A 17,128-nucleotide genomic window follows, 5' to 3' on the forward strand; every position below is an offset into this window, starting at 1 on the left:
ATTTTTGTGACTGCACACTCTAAGATTAGGTTTAAGTACGAAGCCTAATTTGATGGGTCTGAACTTACAGACGCGCTTAACTGTTGCAGTTCCCAAAGCGTTTTATCCCTCATAGAAAAAGTGTATTAGTCTTATAATCCTGACAACTGTTACGTTTAAATTACAAACTTCTAACGCTACCAGCCTTCACTTTCCATTCGCAAGGGCTGAACGAATGAATTTAGCCCTGTACAACAATGCAGCGGTATCTCTATCAGCTCTATGCGGCTTTGATCCGCGAGGTCTATACCACAACTCCGACTCATTGCTATATTTTGTAGCAACAAAACAAAAGGGCATTTCGACGAAAAACTCGAGGTATCACTTTTCCAACTTCGAATAGCCCAGTATAATAAAAGCTGCTAGGGACTGACAGAGGTAAATCGGATCTTGGGTGAAAAAGGTTCATAGTTTGGGTCCAGAATTCAATAACCTTCCGTGCACTCGGAGACGACTCTAAACATTTTCAGATTACGAAAGGAATGGGATGTGAGAGTTTACGTTTTCAGCAAAAGAGGCTTTTTTGCGTGTCGGACATTTTAAACGTTGTGTTTTTTCCTTTTTCATGTCCAAAAATAAGGTTTTTTTTTTCACGGTAGATTTAAAGTCAAATTTAAGCCTATCTACTAATATAAGTTTGGGTTGGTTTCTTTACGATTTAAATTATCTTAACTTAAAATGTCGGGCCTTTTTTCCATCACAAGAGTGAAGAGACCAATAAGGGCGAGATAACAGAATCAGACAGTATACTGCGTATTTAAGGTTGTTTTTCAAATTAGTTGACTATTTCAGTCACCCCCGCGTGACTATTCAAGAACCAAGGTAATCTTTAAAAGGTCGAATTTCAACACTGTATACAGGGTGTTTGTGAAAGGTCCATCAATAATGAAAGGGCGTATTTATTGGGCCATTTTGAGTCGAAAATGTTCTATGACATTTTGCCGTCCGAGCCACTTTCAAGTTATGATTGGAGTAATTTACGGATGACCCCTTAAATTTAATTAAGAAATTGAAAGACAGCGCTAATTTAATGAAGGGGTCATCCCTAAAATATTCAAATCATAACTCGAAAACCGTGGCTCGGACGGCAAAATGTCATAGAACATTTCGACTCAAAATGGCCCAATAAATACGCTCTTTCATTATTGATGGACTTTTCACAAACACCCTGTATACGTAACACCAAAGGAGTAAAAATGGGAAGATGAACTCACCGACAAGTCCCTCCATTATTGCACATATCTACGCTTCCTTTTGGTCCGCATCGATGATTATACTGGCACTGATCTCCGGTAAAATCTTCGAAGCAGCTGCAGAAATAGTCTTGAAAATCCAACGAGGCGTAGCAGTTGCCCGTAAAGGTGCACCGGTGTTGAATGCAACCATCTTTCCTGGCTGACTCGTTCTTACCCAACACTTCGAAGGTGATATTAAAGCCGAAAACGTTGAGAAAAAATTCGCGTACTCTCATATGAACGTTACCGACGTCAATTACGTGAAAGTCTAAGACGAGGACCGGTTTATTGGACAATAAATGATAAGGTTCCGAGTCCGAAGTAATGACACCGAAATCGAATTTGTCCATAAACAGGGAATCGGAGAAGTACGCGTACTCCGAGGCGTGAAGTCCCTCGCGCATGTAAAACTGAGTGAAATACACTGCCACTAACTTGTCCTCCGGCGCCTCGATGACCCAACGGCAACTGATGGGTACCGGATACGGATTGGGAAAGTTTGGAGTCGTTATGATCCCGCGCGTTTGACCTTTGATTGTTCCACCGCATTTCGTGTATGTATTTTCCGTCAGAACCAGACTCAAAAGGGTCAAACAGGTCAAAGCGTAACCTATCAGTCCGTTCATTTTTAGGCCTAAATGGTCTAGATGAGACGATGATGACGTCAGCAGTAACGCGAAGATTCCTGGTATTCTTGGAGAGTGGTTGCACGGCCGACATCTTTATCATTCATATCCCAGTAAAATAGACGCATAGTTTAACAAAAACCCGCGAAACACCGACTGTCTTCTACTCTTCGCCGTGTAACAGTCGCTTTTAAATGAACCTGTAAAATAAAAAATGTGAAGGTTCTTTTTTTAGTTACGTGTACTGCATATAAATTATTTTACACGTACATATCTATATCTATCTAAGAAGCTCAAATTATAGTAGTTATACTCCAAGAAATATTTTTTTGAAATGTAAAAAATCTACCTTACGAAATAACGTAACAATGAACGTCAAAACAGGAATGCATACAACTAATAGGAACCATGTTAAATTCACAAGGGATTTGTGGGCCGGGCTTGAGGAATATCCGTCACTCCTCATAATTCTGACGTCTTTCAAACTGTGATTTCATTGGTTGGTAGCAACGCGCAGCCAGATATCTTCACACAAAATCCGCAAAGATACGTTGAGAAAATGGCTACAAGATTATTCCTATTAGTTCTATGTATTCCAGTAATTCCTAAGGTTATCGTGGTTTATTAAAATGACCCATTGAAAAAAAAACATTTCCCCTAGTGAGGGAGGCTTGTCTCGACCAATTGGGTTTAAATTCATAATAAAAATTTAAAAATTAAAGGTTACTAGCAGACATCTATGAAAAATATCTTGACATTTAATATAAATATTTTTAAAGCCATCTTTACCATAAGTGGATTATTATAAAGTTAGTGCCCATCACCTTTCTAATTTAACCCTAACTAAATAAGTTAATAAAAATATATTTAACAAAATTTTATATTTAATAAAAGACGACTCTTGCATGTGTCTCGCACTAAATATTAATTTCCTTTATCTATAAGAAATAAATTGGTATCCTTTCCTGAAGTGACAAAAAATTTTCGAAGAAATTTTTGACGCGAAAAGTGTCAAAGACGCCAAAGTATAAAAATATTTAAAAAAAAATATATAAAAAGTATAGAGATGAGGCGGAGAAACATAAAAGTTTGGGCATACGCTAAAAGAAATAAAAAGAAAAAAAAAACTTGTTGGACCTCGGAAAAACTGTCAAATCTTGTCTTCAATATTTTTGACCTCTTATATAGTGGATTTTGGGGAAGAATAACCCCGAAAAAAAATTCAAAACTATAGTATAAGAAATATGGATGGCAAGTTTTCTTTCACGATATAGAAAACCCTCAAAAAATAAACATATCCATTCCTCTCATGAATAATGAATTCAAATTGATAGAATATCACGAGAACTATAAGCATAGTATAAATTAGTAAATGATGGATCTACTAAGCATAAATGTTTGCTACTTCACTTGGTATCTACACGAGTCCTGACTAACTGACTGACAATCAACGCTCAAAGGAAGCTGACATTTTTCAGGTATAATACTCAAAATAAAACCCTTAGTTTGTATACATAAACTGTATTGAAAAATTAACAAAGCTAGGTAATAAATGGTTTGGTCAAAATATTTGTTTCGTGTTTCTCATTATAACTAACTAACAAACAAACTACCACCACAATGGCATCGGGTCAGTTCAGTTCCTTTACAAATTGAACTAAACTGATGTCAATAGACATAGATTAATTCCAGCGGAGAACCAAACATGACAGGAGGGATGAGTCGCCTTCTAAGGTTATTTCTCTCGTGCCAAGAAGAACCGCTAGAGGCAGTTCGAGGCGTGCGGTGAACTCGAGCTGTGTCCAGCTTTTCCTCTTGGCCAAAGGTAGGGAAATAGCCTTCGATGGCTAGCTAGCTGCCACGTTCCTGCGGATTGGTTTCTCGGCAAATAATTAAGAGAATGGTCTATTTTGAAGTTAGCTACCTATATGGCTTTCCGTTGAGAAAACGTTCAAAACCCTGCAGTTCAACATTCAAAGATGAATTAAAATATATTCACGGACCATTTTCAAATTATCCTAAAGTAGGCCTTTTTCGTTGGATTTTCCAAAAAACGGATGTTGCCAAACTTGAAATAAGAAAAATAAAAATGCGCTTAGAAAACTTGAAAATGGAATGGATTTTAGAAAATACTTTTGAGGATGAAAGAAAAAAGAAAAAAATATAAGATTTAAGCCTAAAAACTAGAAAATAACACCCAAAGAAATAATAAAATATTCCCTTCTCTTAGCACTATAAAGAATAAAAGTAAACTTATCATAAGATGGATTTATTCCGAGATTAAAGCAAACACAAGACTAGATCTAGAGCCACCACGCGCTATTCACTTTTCTCGCCCAAAAATTAGTTTTCCTTCGCTTATCAAAAAACGATGAGAACTGAAGGAAAAATTATTTCCTTGAGGTTTACTCATTTTTGTTCTAGGTCCTTCCTTGTACATACAGGGTGTTTCTGATAAGTCTATCATAAATTAAAGGGGACGTATCTTGAGTCGAAAATGTAATTTCTATGACATTTTGCCCTAAGGGCCGATATTTTCGAGTTATGAATTGAGTGTTTTAGGGATCACCCCTTAATTAAATTAGAAATCATTGTCTTTCAATTTCTTAATTAAATGTAAGGGGTCATCCGTAAAATACTCAAAACAATCTTAATTCGATAACAGTGTCCCGGACGGCAAAATGGAGATAGAAGTTACATTTTCGAGACGTTACATCGCAATATTATAATGCTTTCTTGATTAAAAAATATATATAACTACCAATTTATTAATGTTTCTTTTAATTTCGTAATTTTCAATTGAAATTAATTGAAGATGAAACTCGGGGGAAATTTAACGAGTCCTAAAAACAGGTCGTTTAATCCCAAGAGCTCAACTTTTATAAACACGTTTCTTTTGAAAAGATTCCACTTCCAAAGTATCTGTCAAGGTCTTTCGTGAAAATTACCCAATGCCCTTTGATGCCACACGATTTCTTAATTTTTCAAGTGAGAGAAATTCCACCTTACTGACATTACGCGCATTTATATTTAAAGGGATTGTAGCACCCTTTTTAAACCGGATTCATTGTTCTTTTCAAAGTGTACAACAAAAGGAAGACGTAGCTTTAAGAGTAGTAGTAGTTAGTTATCTATTTTAGAACTACACCTAATCAAACCGGAAGTTAGGGTTTTCGGGTGTAATGACGTCTGTGATCAGACCGGGTATTGGAAATAGCCAATGGTACAACGTTCAAGACAGAATGTGTTAGTTTTAGTTTGGCCAAGACTAAAATCTAACCAATCGCAGCCTTTGAGAATATATAATCACGCCAATTCGCCGTAACCAAACTCGTGACTCGGGACAGAATGTGGAGTCATACACCGGGAAACGACTGAAAACGTTAAGTGAAAATAAAAATACTTAGTACATAAAATTAAGTTAAACTAAACTAAACCAAACCAGCAAAAACTTTTAACTACAGCTTAACTCAATCTTTAATCCTTAAGTTTTTCGAAGTCTTTATCGTGTTAGGTTAGAAGCGTTATTAACCCTTTAAATCTCCTTCGTTTATTTGGAAATACGGGAATGTAGCCCAAAATTTAAAATAGGTTTTTTTCATCCATCAAAAATTGATATTAATTTTCGTTAAATTTATTTAAGAATAAAGGGAAGCGTTTCTTATTTATTCATTATTATTCAGTTTTATCTTTACTCAATTGACATATTGAGAAACGGGTTTCGGTTAAACAAGGAAATTTTGTTGCATTTTTAAGTAAAATACGTCAATTACTGATTACAGTTAGAGGAAAACCTTACCAAGTAATTCGTCATGCATTCTGATTTGTTATTTAACGAAGGAAGAATTTTCTATTTTGTTTAAAACAAAAATATATAAATATATATATTTTCTTTTCAAGGTTTAATTCTTAACCTTTTGTCTTAACCTTACTCGAAAAACATTTCAATTCAAAGGATCGATTTATATGTTATCACACCTTTAACATATAGCGTGTTATTCGAGAGAGTCGTAAAAGTATCATTATCGTCGTAGACTCTTGTCTGATATCATTTGCATAAAATTATTAGTTTCCAAACTATTAACGAAACAATAAAAATTTGTTAATGATATTCGAATGAATATTTAAATTTGTACATTAAAATTGGATTCAAAAAAACTATATAGTAATAATATGGCAAAACAGCTAAAAACAAAGTGTATTAGCTAAAAAGTTGTTTTTCTCGAGTTATCGGATTATTTTTGACATTATCTCTGAAAGGAAACATAATACAGAAAAAATTAACAGCTTCCAAAAGACAAAATATTTCAAAAGTAATTCCATTTCTTAAGCCTTAGTCGCGAACACTATTCCATTTAACAAACTTACTCATTAAAAATTTTATGGTAAGAATTAAATATACATAAAATTAAACCATAATTATCGTTATCAAAAACAGTCTGAATGCATTGACGTCACGCACACACGTCGTCATGATAATTGTAAATTCATTCATAACAAACGAATATTGATTACAAGCTAGAGTTAAAGGGATCTAACATAAAGGTGGGTAGGTCAAATCAAGCGAGTCCAGAGATGAAAACAAGGAAATAGTTTCCCATGACTTTCTAGTTTCCTTAAATGTTATCACACATTTTAGAAATATATCAGACACTGTCCCGTGTCCTGTACTTATTTCTGTCCCTGTCAAGTAAGATACTCAAAGAATGTCAAGCCTAATAAATGTTTCAATTGCGGTTAAATTTGGTCTCTCCATCAAAAATAATTCTGTTAAATAGCTTAGTCACGGAAATTGACGATTAGAATACCAATTTTAAAATATAAGTACGAGATCCTAGAGATTTCCATCCAGAAGTTATAAATCTTTAGGAAAATACCTTTCGATACAAAGACACGACAAGACTATCAATTCTTAAGATCGCGAAAACAATTTAAATATATCTAAGACTCCGTATGTCCCTCGCACGCAAAACCTTTCAAATATCTCGAACAATCGAAAAGGCGGGAAAACAAATTCATTCGGGAGGAGGAACGTTAAGCCTTTGCCCCTGTTTCCTCACGGCTAAAAAATCATGGAAGTTTCGTGAGCGACAATAAAGCGAGCCTGGTTAGGCTTAATAAAATAATGAACAAGGATGGCTTATAAAATGACCACCACGATTGAGCACGAAATTCTCAGGGCGATGCTCTTCTCTTTCCATCGCGTAAAAGATAACTGAAAAGAGGGCTATATTCCAACGACCAACCATAATAGGTAGGGGAGAAGGTGCGAATTTGTAATCTGTCAATTTGCTATGCGGGTATCGGGGAAGGGGATGGCTGGGAAAAGAGTTTGGTACAATGCCATACATTTGTACCACCGCATACGTATCTTTACGTAAGCATAGACATAGCGAAGCCCCGCGATAAACGCATTAGTTCGGAAGGCCGATTTCTCCCTGACTCACCCATCGCGTCGTCCTTTCCAGCAGCGTTATAGGCAAGGGCACTAGCCATAATATGCATTACCAAAATCGGCTTAGAGCTGGCTGCTCTATCTCAGTTTGACAGGAGGGCATAAGTATATATGTATTGGAATTGAGCTCGGGCCTTGGCCAGGTTCAGATGGCTTTCCAGGACATAAATATCAGTTTACAAACGGGTCTACGCGCCTATGGAGCAACGCGCATACTCGCTCAGTTTGAGTTAAGCCTTGTACCTATAACCCTTTTCTCTCACGCTTCTCTCTCCCAATAGCGGAGGGTTTGGACGAAAATTACCTTTCTCCCTTTTCCGCGTTCCCATTTCAGGTTTTGTTCGGATTACTTCTCTCCGTTTGGTCAGATTATGAAGGATGGGTTCCGTTTAATCCCCTCAATTTGGGCAGTCATGAAAGTGTTAAGTGTTCTTCCGTGTGGAAAACACTGACCGTTGCTTTACAATAACCCTAAAATGATCTTTCAATAAGACTTAGTGAATTCGTTAAATTCGAACACAACCTTAAAATATGATATCGACCGATGTCTGCCTGTATACTCCAATCCCATTTTGTCCGGGGATCGTTGTGGCCCTCCCTAGAACCCCGGGATAAAAAAATGGACATCAAATTCGCATCCAAAGCTAAGTTCTATCCGCAGCTTACACAAACAATCGAGCGTATAATGCGAAACTCCGGTTAACACAGATTCTATTATGCCTACGTATTATAAAATTTAATTTAAGCTTATCAAATTACGGTCAATACGGACAAGTTAAAGTGTTCGAAAGCTCTTAAAAAGAACGTAAAAGCTTAACGGTAAAGATATTAAAGCCTGAAGTTGACAAGTGGAATCCCTTATGTCTCTGTCATCATTTGGGTTGGAAACTTTGAGGAAAAATGAACAACAAATATAGCAGTCTGCCAATGACAGACGATCGAAAATAAATGTACATGGTTATTGCGTTTGTCCTGATCATAAGCTTCTTTTCAAATTCCCTTCGGATCTTATTAAGAAAGGTCCAAATTACAACTACAAAACCCCGTTTTACGACCAGACTAACTCGTAAACTTGGTTTATAGATGTTTTCATAGAGTTCTATAGCTTGTCTGGAAAATTATATGGTCTTGTCGATTGGATATTTTCCTATAATCTCAAAACAAGGAAAATTTCCGAGCATAAAAATCAACGTATAAAGCATCAATCAACCGCAAAATAATAATTCTGTTTTTTAAGTAATTTACCTCATACGTCTAAGCTTATCATAAGTGAACCGGAACTTCGTTATAAGAGCGGTCTTACTCTGACACAAAAAATCTCAAACAAAGTTTAAACAAGTCAGCTCCTATGGAGACACACCAATTTTACCTTGCGAAAGGCAATCAGATATCATCCACGAGTTCGGAGCTAAAACATAGCCTTTGCTAAGCTTAGCAGGGCAGTCAACTTCACCCCTCGACTATGGGAGCATCTGGTGGCATTTGTTTAAACTAAACCACAACCTAAACTCGCTTTAAGGGTAAAGATGGATGTCATGATAGGCGTAATTCCTACACCCTATCGAACCATACTTATGAAGAGTATCATAGGGCTATGGCAAAAGCATAAGTAATTCTATTTGCTTAAGAAGCATAATTAAGTGACTGGCAACGTTTATCGGCAACTTAAGGAACAAAATAATCAACCTATGAGTAGAAACTGGGGAAGAAAAAAATTCATCTTTAAGCAAAGAAACGCGAAGAAAAGACGAAAGAAATAGAGAAAGTAGAGAGGAGGGGGCGAAAAAGTCTGTAGAAAAATTCGAATGAATTCCGGAACAAGCAAAAATTCTTGAGGCTGGTGAATTTTCCAGCGGGCAGAAATTTTTCGAGTTGTTTCTACACACTACAGAAAGTGGAATAAGGAAGAAGAGAGAGAGGGCGAGAGAAAGAAAGGATGACACGAAAGCGAGAAGAGTGATGAGGACCAATTTTATGGAACGCCGTTTCGGCCAAAATTATAGCGGGTTGTGGCCTACATGGCAGGTTGTAGTCTACATGGCGGGTTGTGGTCTAGATGGTAGGTTGTGGTCTAGATGGACTTAGAAATTTTTCTCTCTACCGAAATTTTGGTTCTTCACTGAGACTTAAGAAGCGTTCCACCGCCCCAGTTATTATATTTTCCGATGTATATGAATTGAATACTCTTACTTTAAATAACATATTTGGAAATTTGTGACATTTCTTTATTCAAATTTTAATGGTCAAAATCTAAATGAATTTTCTGTATAATTTAAAGTAATGACTTCACGCCGAGGGGTCGGACAAATGGCGTTTTTGTGTGCTGGATTTTGAATATATGATTTTGATATTTTAACGCTATTCTTTTGGAGGGCATTTAAGATTTCACTGTTAATTTTTTCATGGAAAATATTTAGGGATTTTGGGTTTTCGACAAAAATGTATGAGAATTTGAAAAGTGTCCAACCCCCTCCGCTTGACGCGGTAATATTGCATACAAAACCAGTTTATCAAGCATAATTAATGATTTCATACATTTATTTATTGATTTATTGAAACTGAAAAAAAAATCCTACAATGAACGCCGCTTCAGTCTGAAGTATAACATTTTTCAAAGAGAAAAAACTAAGTCCATCTAGACCACAACCCGCCATCTAGACCACAACCCGCCATCTAGACCACAACCCGCCATCTAGACCACAACCCGCCATCTAGACCACAACCCGCCATCTAGACCACAACCCGTCATCTAGACCACAACCCGTCAACTAGACCACAACCCGTCATCTAGACCACAACCCGTCATCTAGACCACAACCCGTCATCTAGACCACAACCCGTCATCTAGACCACAACCCGCCATCTAGACCACAACCCGCCATCTAGACCACAACCCGCCATCTAGACCACAACCCGCCATCTAGACCACAACCCGCCATCTAGACTTCAACCCGCCATCTAGACTACAACCCGTCATCTAGACCACAACCCGCCACCTAGACCACAACCCGTCATCTAGACCACAACCCGTCATCTAGACCACAACCCGCCACCTAGACCACAACCCGTCATCTAGACCATAACCCGCCATCTAGACCACAACCCGTCATAAACATAAGTCTATAATATTCGTATAGGTCTGTTAGATTCGCTTATGTCTCTAAGACTCCCATAAGCCTGTAACATTCGCATAAAAGGTGCAAAAATTCTCTACTTAATTAGAACATAGATTAGATTTTCTTCATTTTGCTCTTTTAAGTCTAGTGTTCCAATTTTTTTCGAATCAATATTATCTCTGAATGCCATTAGGCTAAAGATTATTGGTTAGCCGACTATAGTCCAAGGCTCACCCATAAGGGTCCACGGTGAAAGGGCCCTATAGTTATGGTTATTGTTTAGCCCAGTCTTATAACGTCTAAAGACGGCTAAAATGATTATTCAATCCGTAATCGGTGTGCAGGGATTATGAGAGTGATAAACCCCACGTGAATTACTGATCCCGATTTGGCTAGTGTCATGGCTGAGGAGCACAAGATAGACTAAACTAGACGACCCAAGGGCTCGTAATAGTAGACACATCGTACCGTACTTAACAGTAGTAGAGAAAATTTTAGTGAATAGCCCCTCTATACCCTACCCTAATGAGTGAATAGCCCTTCTATACCCTACCCTAATGAGTGAATAGCCCTTCTATACCCTACCCTAATGAGTGGATAACCTCTATATACCTTACCCTAATGAGTGAATAGCCCTTCTATATCCTACCTTATGAGTGAATAGCCCCTCTATACCCTACCCTAATGAGTGGATAATCCCTCTATACCTTACCCTAATGAGTGAACAGCGCTATCTTTTACAATGCTTAAATCATTTACAGTGCATTAAATCAGAGTGAATAGCCCCTAGATGCCCTACCCTAAACAGTGATAAAATTATTACTCGTTTAAATTTACTTATGCTGTAATTGTAATATCGAAGAACAGATAGTTTTAGTGATAATCCCCTCGATGAGTTTACAACATAGACTTATGCCGATGCACACTTATGGCATCTTTTATAAATTTTTAACATGAACTTATGTCCAGAAGCGTTTGAAAGAGAAAGAATTCGGTAAAACACCCAACTTGAGTTCTTTCTTTGTGTAAACCCCGAACTTTATATTGTATCATGAGTTAATAATATGTTAGCTCCCTATACGTTACTCAGGCTCCATAGGCGTAATGTATCCAGCGATTTCTTCTCATTTCGCCTGCGCGGGAAAAAATCCGAATGGTGGTCTCTCTCTTGTCGAAAAAAAAAATCCCGCTCGCACGGCTCCTCGACCTCGAGTCGTCGGCTGCTTTTTCACCAAGGGAGTGTTTTAATAGTGAATGTTTATGTTTTAACAATTTAACATTAAATCATGACGTTTGTGTCAGTACTGAGACAAAAAATGCAGGAACTCAATGCAATTTGCCGATATTGATAAAGAATGCTAAAGATAAGAGTTGTTATTGTGACTTGAAACGAGAAAATCATACAACAGCTAAATCCAAATCTCTTAACTGTTTTCTTAACCGAGGCTACTGAGCGAAATATTCGGCTGCTTAAATAGCTCCGATATCATGGGCTACCTTCCACTACACGCGCTTCCGGAGAAAAACCGAAAAGAAGAGTAAATAAGATTTTCGTTCCCGTGGCGGCCGCAGAGCGTCGCATATAATTGGGAAGCCGGCGGCGCGGGAGAAAACGCTAGAGTATAAAAAAGAATTGCCTGAGTAACTTATAGGGAGCTAACATATTATTAACTCATGATTGTATTGAAAGTTCGGATTCTTAGAAAAGTCACGGCTTAAAGTATGAGAAATTTTATCGAGAGAATGAAATTTCTCGTTTTAGGTAAGGCAATATGATAAATTTGTGTTCATAAAAGACTACAGATATTACTGTTTGTTCATTAATATTTTCACAGTGCTTCTGCATTGCACTGTTAGAGATAGATCATAAGCCTTTCCCCTTTAAAGTCACCAATTAATGAAAAATATCGCCTTAACATAATTTATCCCTTTCCACTCTAAGTGCGTTCATTACCATGTGCGTTGTACATTCACATTGCACTGTTATAGACAAATCATACTGCCCACCCTTTGAAAATCAAAAATCCCTTTTTCACTCTCCCTTTAAAAAGACGAACGCTACTTTTTCAGACCAAGCCAAACTAATAGTAAATACCCCATCGTTAGATGTACGAGGTGACTAAAAATACAGAAAAATTAGCCAGCTTCGCAAATTCTTAGAAAGTACTGTATCCGTTATGCTTCAAGTCTGAAATTTCCCTTTTTACTTTATTTTGACGCGATTTTTCAAATTCCGGTCTAAATTCTATTAAACTGTTATGAAATTGTTAATTAATCGCAATAGTTTAGATTCTTGACTGAAATTTACTATTCAACTTGAAATCATCATAACTTTGATTTTATCGACCAAGGGCACTTTCGAAAAAAACTCAATTTCAATTATAAAAAGATGATTTTACTAATTCCGTATCAAAACTAAAGCTAAATGGAAACATTCTACAATATGTAGATATATTGCTATACAATATCAACAATACCAAAAAGCTGCAGTGGGATCATAATATAATAGTGCGCAATAAATTATCTGATTGTCTTCTCTTTAAATAAAAACTGGAGTGAACATCCTCTTAGTAGCTTTATGTTCCTTTCTCGATGCATGGGCCAAGAATAGTAAGAGGACTAGGCAGTCCCAAGCTTCTACGCGCAAACGATTTCGTATTTCTAAAAAAACAGCCTTCCCGTATCAGCGGGGGTTAAAATAGGGGAGAAACCGGAATTGGGGTCAAGCATTTGCGCGATCTCGGTTGGCCGTATTTCGGAGTATTGCCCTTTAAAAATGGCGGTTTTCCGAATTTATCTTGTTGAAACCCAAACCTTAGGCCAAGAATAGTTAAACGGTACAGCAAAGGATAAAGTTAAGTATTTTAATTTTTCAAGATGCTTAAAAATAAGCTCTGCGCTTTACCTAACTGTAATGTTTTAGTCGCTACTTTCATAAACCGTACATAAAAACCAAGCCTTTGCTATGCAAACAATGGGCGGATTGGCTGGCTAAATTTAGGCTCAGCTGCTATTAGCTGTTATTAGGCATTCGCTGAATTTGGAATTATGTTTTCCGGATTTTTGAGCCACGTGATTTGACCCCAAAGAGTGACGAAGTTCCGGTTTCCGATAAATTGAGCCGATAGATCGCGCTACTAGTGGCCGTTTTTTCCGTTGGACGCCTTTTCGCGACCCTGCCTAGTCCTCTTACTATACTTGGCCCATGCTCGATGCCATTTTTAAAATAATTCAAATGGAATCGCTTTACACTAAGTGATTTTTGTATTGTTCGTTCCTTATTAAAATGTTCTAATTAAGTAGAGAATTGTTGCACCTCTTTTGCGAATGTTATAGGCTTATGGGAATCTTAGAGACATAAGCGAATCTAACAGACCTATACGAATATTATAGACTTATGTTTATGACGGGTTGTGGTCTAGATGGCGGGTTGTGGTCTAGATGACGGGTTGTGGTCTAGATGACGGGTTGTGGTCTACATGACGGGTTGTGGTCTAGATGACGGGTTGTGGTCTAGATGACGGGTTGTGGTCTAGATGACGGGTTGTGGTCTAGATGACGGGTTCTGGTCTAGATGACGGGTTCTGGTCTAGATGGCGGGTTGTGGTCTAGATGACGGGTTGTGGTCTAGATGACGGGTTGTGGTCTAGATGACGGGTTGTGGTCTAGATGACGGGTTGTGGTCTAGATGACGGGTTGTGGTCTAGATGACGGGTTGTGGTCTAGATTACGGGTTGTGGTCTAGATGACGGGTTGTGGTCTAGATGACGGGTTGTGGTCTAGATGACGGGTTGTGGTCTAGATGACGGGTTGTGGTCTAGATGACGGGTTGAGGTCTAGATGACGGGTTGTGGTCTAGATGGCGGGTTGTGGTTTAGATGGCGGGTTGTGGTCTAGATGGCGGGTTGTGGTCTAGATGGCGGGTTGTGGTCTAGATGGCGGGTTGTGGTCTAGATGGCGGGTTGTGGTCTAAATGACGGGTTGTGGTCTAGATGGCGGGTTGTGGTCTAGATGGCGGGTTGTGGTCTAGATGGACTTAGTTTTTTCTCTTTGAAAAATGTTATACTTCAGACTGAAGCGGCGTTCATTGTAGGATTTTTTTTCAGTTTCAATAAATCAATAAATAAATGTATGAAATCATTAATTATGCTTGATAAACTGGTTTTGTATGCAATATTACCGCGTCAAGCGGAGGGGGTTGGACACTTTTCAAAATCTCATACATTTTTGTCGAAAACCCAAAATCCCTAAATATTTTCCATGAGAAAATTAACAGTGAAATCTAAAATTCCCTCCAAAAGAATAGCGTTAAAATATCAAAATCATATATTCAAAATCCAGCACACAAAAACGCCATTTGTCCGACCCCTCGGCGTGAAGTCATTACTTAAATTATACAGAAAGGTAATTTAGATTTTTACGATTAAAATTTGAACAAAGAAATGTCACAAATTTCCAAATATGTTATTTAAAGTAAGATTATTCAATTAATATACATCGGAGAATATAATAACAGGGGCTGTGGAACGCCCCTCGGGAATGTCTCTTAAGTCTCTCTGAAGAACTAAATCTGTAGAGAGAAAAATTTAATTCCCTCCAAAAACCATAGCTTTAAAATATAAAAATTTCTCAAATATTCAAAATCCAGCATACAAAATCGCCATTTGTCCGACCCCTCGGCGTGAAGTCATTACTTTAAATTATACAGAAAATTAATTTAGATTTTGACCATTAAAATTTGAATAAAGAAATGTCACAAATTTCCACAAATGTTATTTAAAGTAAGAGTATTCAATTCATATACATCGGAAAATTTAATAACTGGGGCTGTGGAACGCTTCTTAAGTCTCAGTGAAGAACCAAAATTTCGGTAGAGAGAAAAATTTCTAAGTCCATCTAGACTACAACCTGCCATGTAGGCCACAACCCGCTATCTAGGCCACATCCCGCCATCTAGACAACAACCAGCTATAATTTTGGCCGAAACGGCGTTCCATACAATTTCACCATCCTCTTCCTTCGTCCCGTCGCTTTCGCCGAGGTCCAGGGATGCTCTACGCTATTCCAAAACTCGGGCAACACTAGTGACTCTTCCCATCTCCATCTTCTCTCCTTATAAGCGTTCGCTTCTCTCAACGTTCAGAGCATCTACTCTCCTCTCTCTGGAGGAAGTGAGCCTAGCTTTTCCCGAGAATTTTCCCTACTTTTACAAAAGTGTATATGATATAACTAAAGTTTTATAGAATATAATACCAGAGTTATAGGGACCGTTCCTTGAAAGAATAAACGGTTTTTAGAGCAGACACTTATAGCTACGATCGCACCACGTAGGACGCCTATCTTGTTAAGTTTCTTTTCCTTACTAAGGCGCTTTCAGTAAAGTCAGCTCAACAATGTTTGAGAAGTATTTGAACCGAAACTTTTACGTCATAATTAGGTCAAAGTTGTCAAACACTCACTGTTTAATTAACAGGTGTTTCTTTTGAAAATGGCACGTCATTAAAGGAAATTACTAATGAGGAAATTTTCCAGGGATACGCGTCAGACTTTCTTAAAAAAATTTAAACAAGAGGTATGCCTAGTCATTTCCACAATTTAATTTGAATAAGCTAAGCCTTGGTTTCCTACCGGGCGATGACCCGATTGAGATTGTAGGCTTTAAAGTACCTTCCCTTCTTACCTCGCAATATCTAGCGCCCACCCATATAAAAACTATTACTTTTAAGGGTGACTTCGTTGTCGTCTAACCAAGCATCGTGACGTCAATACCGGAAACGAAAACAATTCGTTCAGTAATACACCAGAATCTGGGGCGAGCGCCATTGAATATCCTGGTAATAATACATGGAAGGAAATTCTCTATTTGACATCCATTGTTGAGGAAATAAGTTTCCAGTGTGAACAAACCTCGCCTTACGGAGAGTTCTTGGGGGGGGGGGGGAAGGTGTATACAGTTGCTCTACTAGATTTGAAAGGTTTCTCTTGCTGTACTTAAGGCTAAACAGTTTCTTTGAGACGAAAAAAGGGTTGTTTGCTACAAAGGGAGTCCATAGTAATGCAGCATCCATGTATTTCGGATTTATATCACTACAAACACGGAAAAAGCTAAACCGCTTACGCGTGTTTTACTCTCGACTAAAACGCTATACATGTTTTTGAATTTTATTGAACACTCGTCGAAGAGATGAAAGCAAAGCATTAAATATATTAAACATCGAATATTATTCACCCATTTCACATCGATTACTTAAACCGACTTATCGAATTTACATTCTGATTTGAAAAAGATCTTCGATTAATCTAAATGATTAGGAAGCTTGATTTCAAAAACATATTAGATTAATCTTAATTAATTTTAAATTTGATTTCAAAAAGATCTCAGATTAATCTAAATGAATTGGAATCTTGATTTCAAAAAGACATTCGATTAATCCATATGAATTGGAATCTTAATTTCAAAAAGAATGAGAAATATGAAATACTTGAGAAGACATAACTTTTTTCCCACGGTTTCAGTTTCAATTTTAAAAATTAATTTGCAAATAAATCATCAACTATCACGCTGTTAATTCTATGAAACTTAAAATAATCGAATTGTTTACATTGTTTTCAAATATAAATTTAGTATTCGAGCCGAAGTCAAGAAGCACAACTCAA

General features: G+C 37.4%; 1 protein-coding gene across 6 annotated transcripts in view; it reads right to left on the reverse strand.

Annotated features, from left to right (window-relative positions):
• The window catches only part of LOC149674035 (uncharacterized), a 111,614-nt gene that overhangs the window by 52,546 nt on the left and 41,940 nt on the right, over positions 1 to 17,128 (reverse strand). For all 6 annotated transcript variants that reach the window (XM_089839868.1, XM_089839871.1, XM_089839872.1 and 3 more), the window contains one exon: positions 1,254 to 2,100. In XM_089839868.1, coding sequence (XP_089695994.1) covers positions 1,254 to 1,900 — 647 coding nt within the window. In that variant the 5' untranslated portion in view covers positions 1,901 to 2,100. The remainder of the gene's footprint in view (positions 1 to 1,253; positions 2,101 to 17,128) is intronic.

The sequence above is a fragment of the Phalangium opilio genome, unplaced genomic scaffold (assembly GCF_054372755.1).
Source record: "Phalangium opilio isolate 3A_F unplaced genomic scaffold, DU_Popi_V2 ptg000048l_1, whole genome shotgun sequence".
Lineage (NCBI taxonomy): Eukaryota > Metazoa > Arthropoda > Arachnida > Opiliones > Phalangiidae > Phalangium > Phalangium opilio.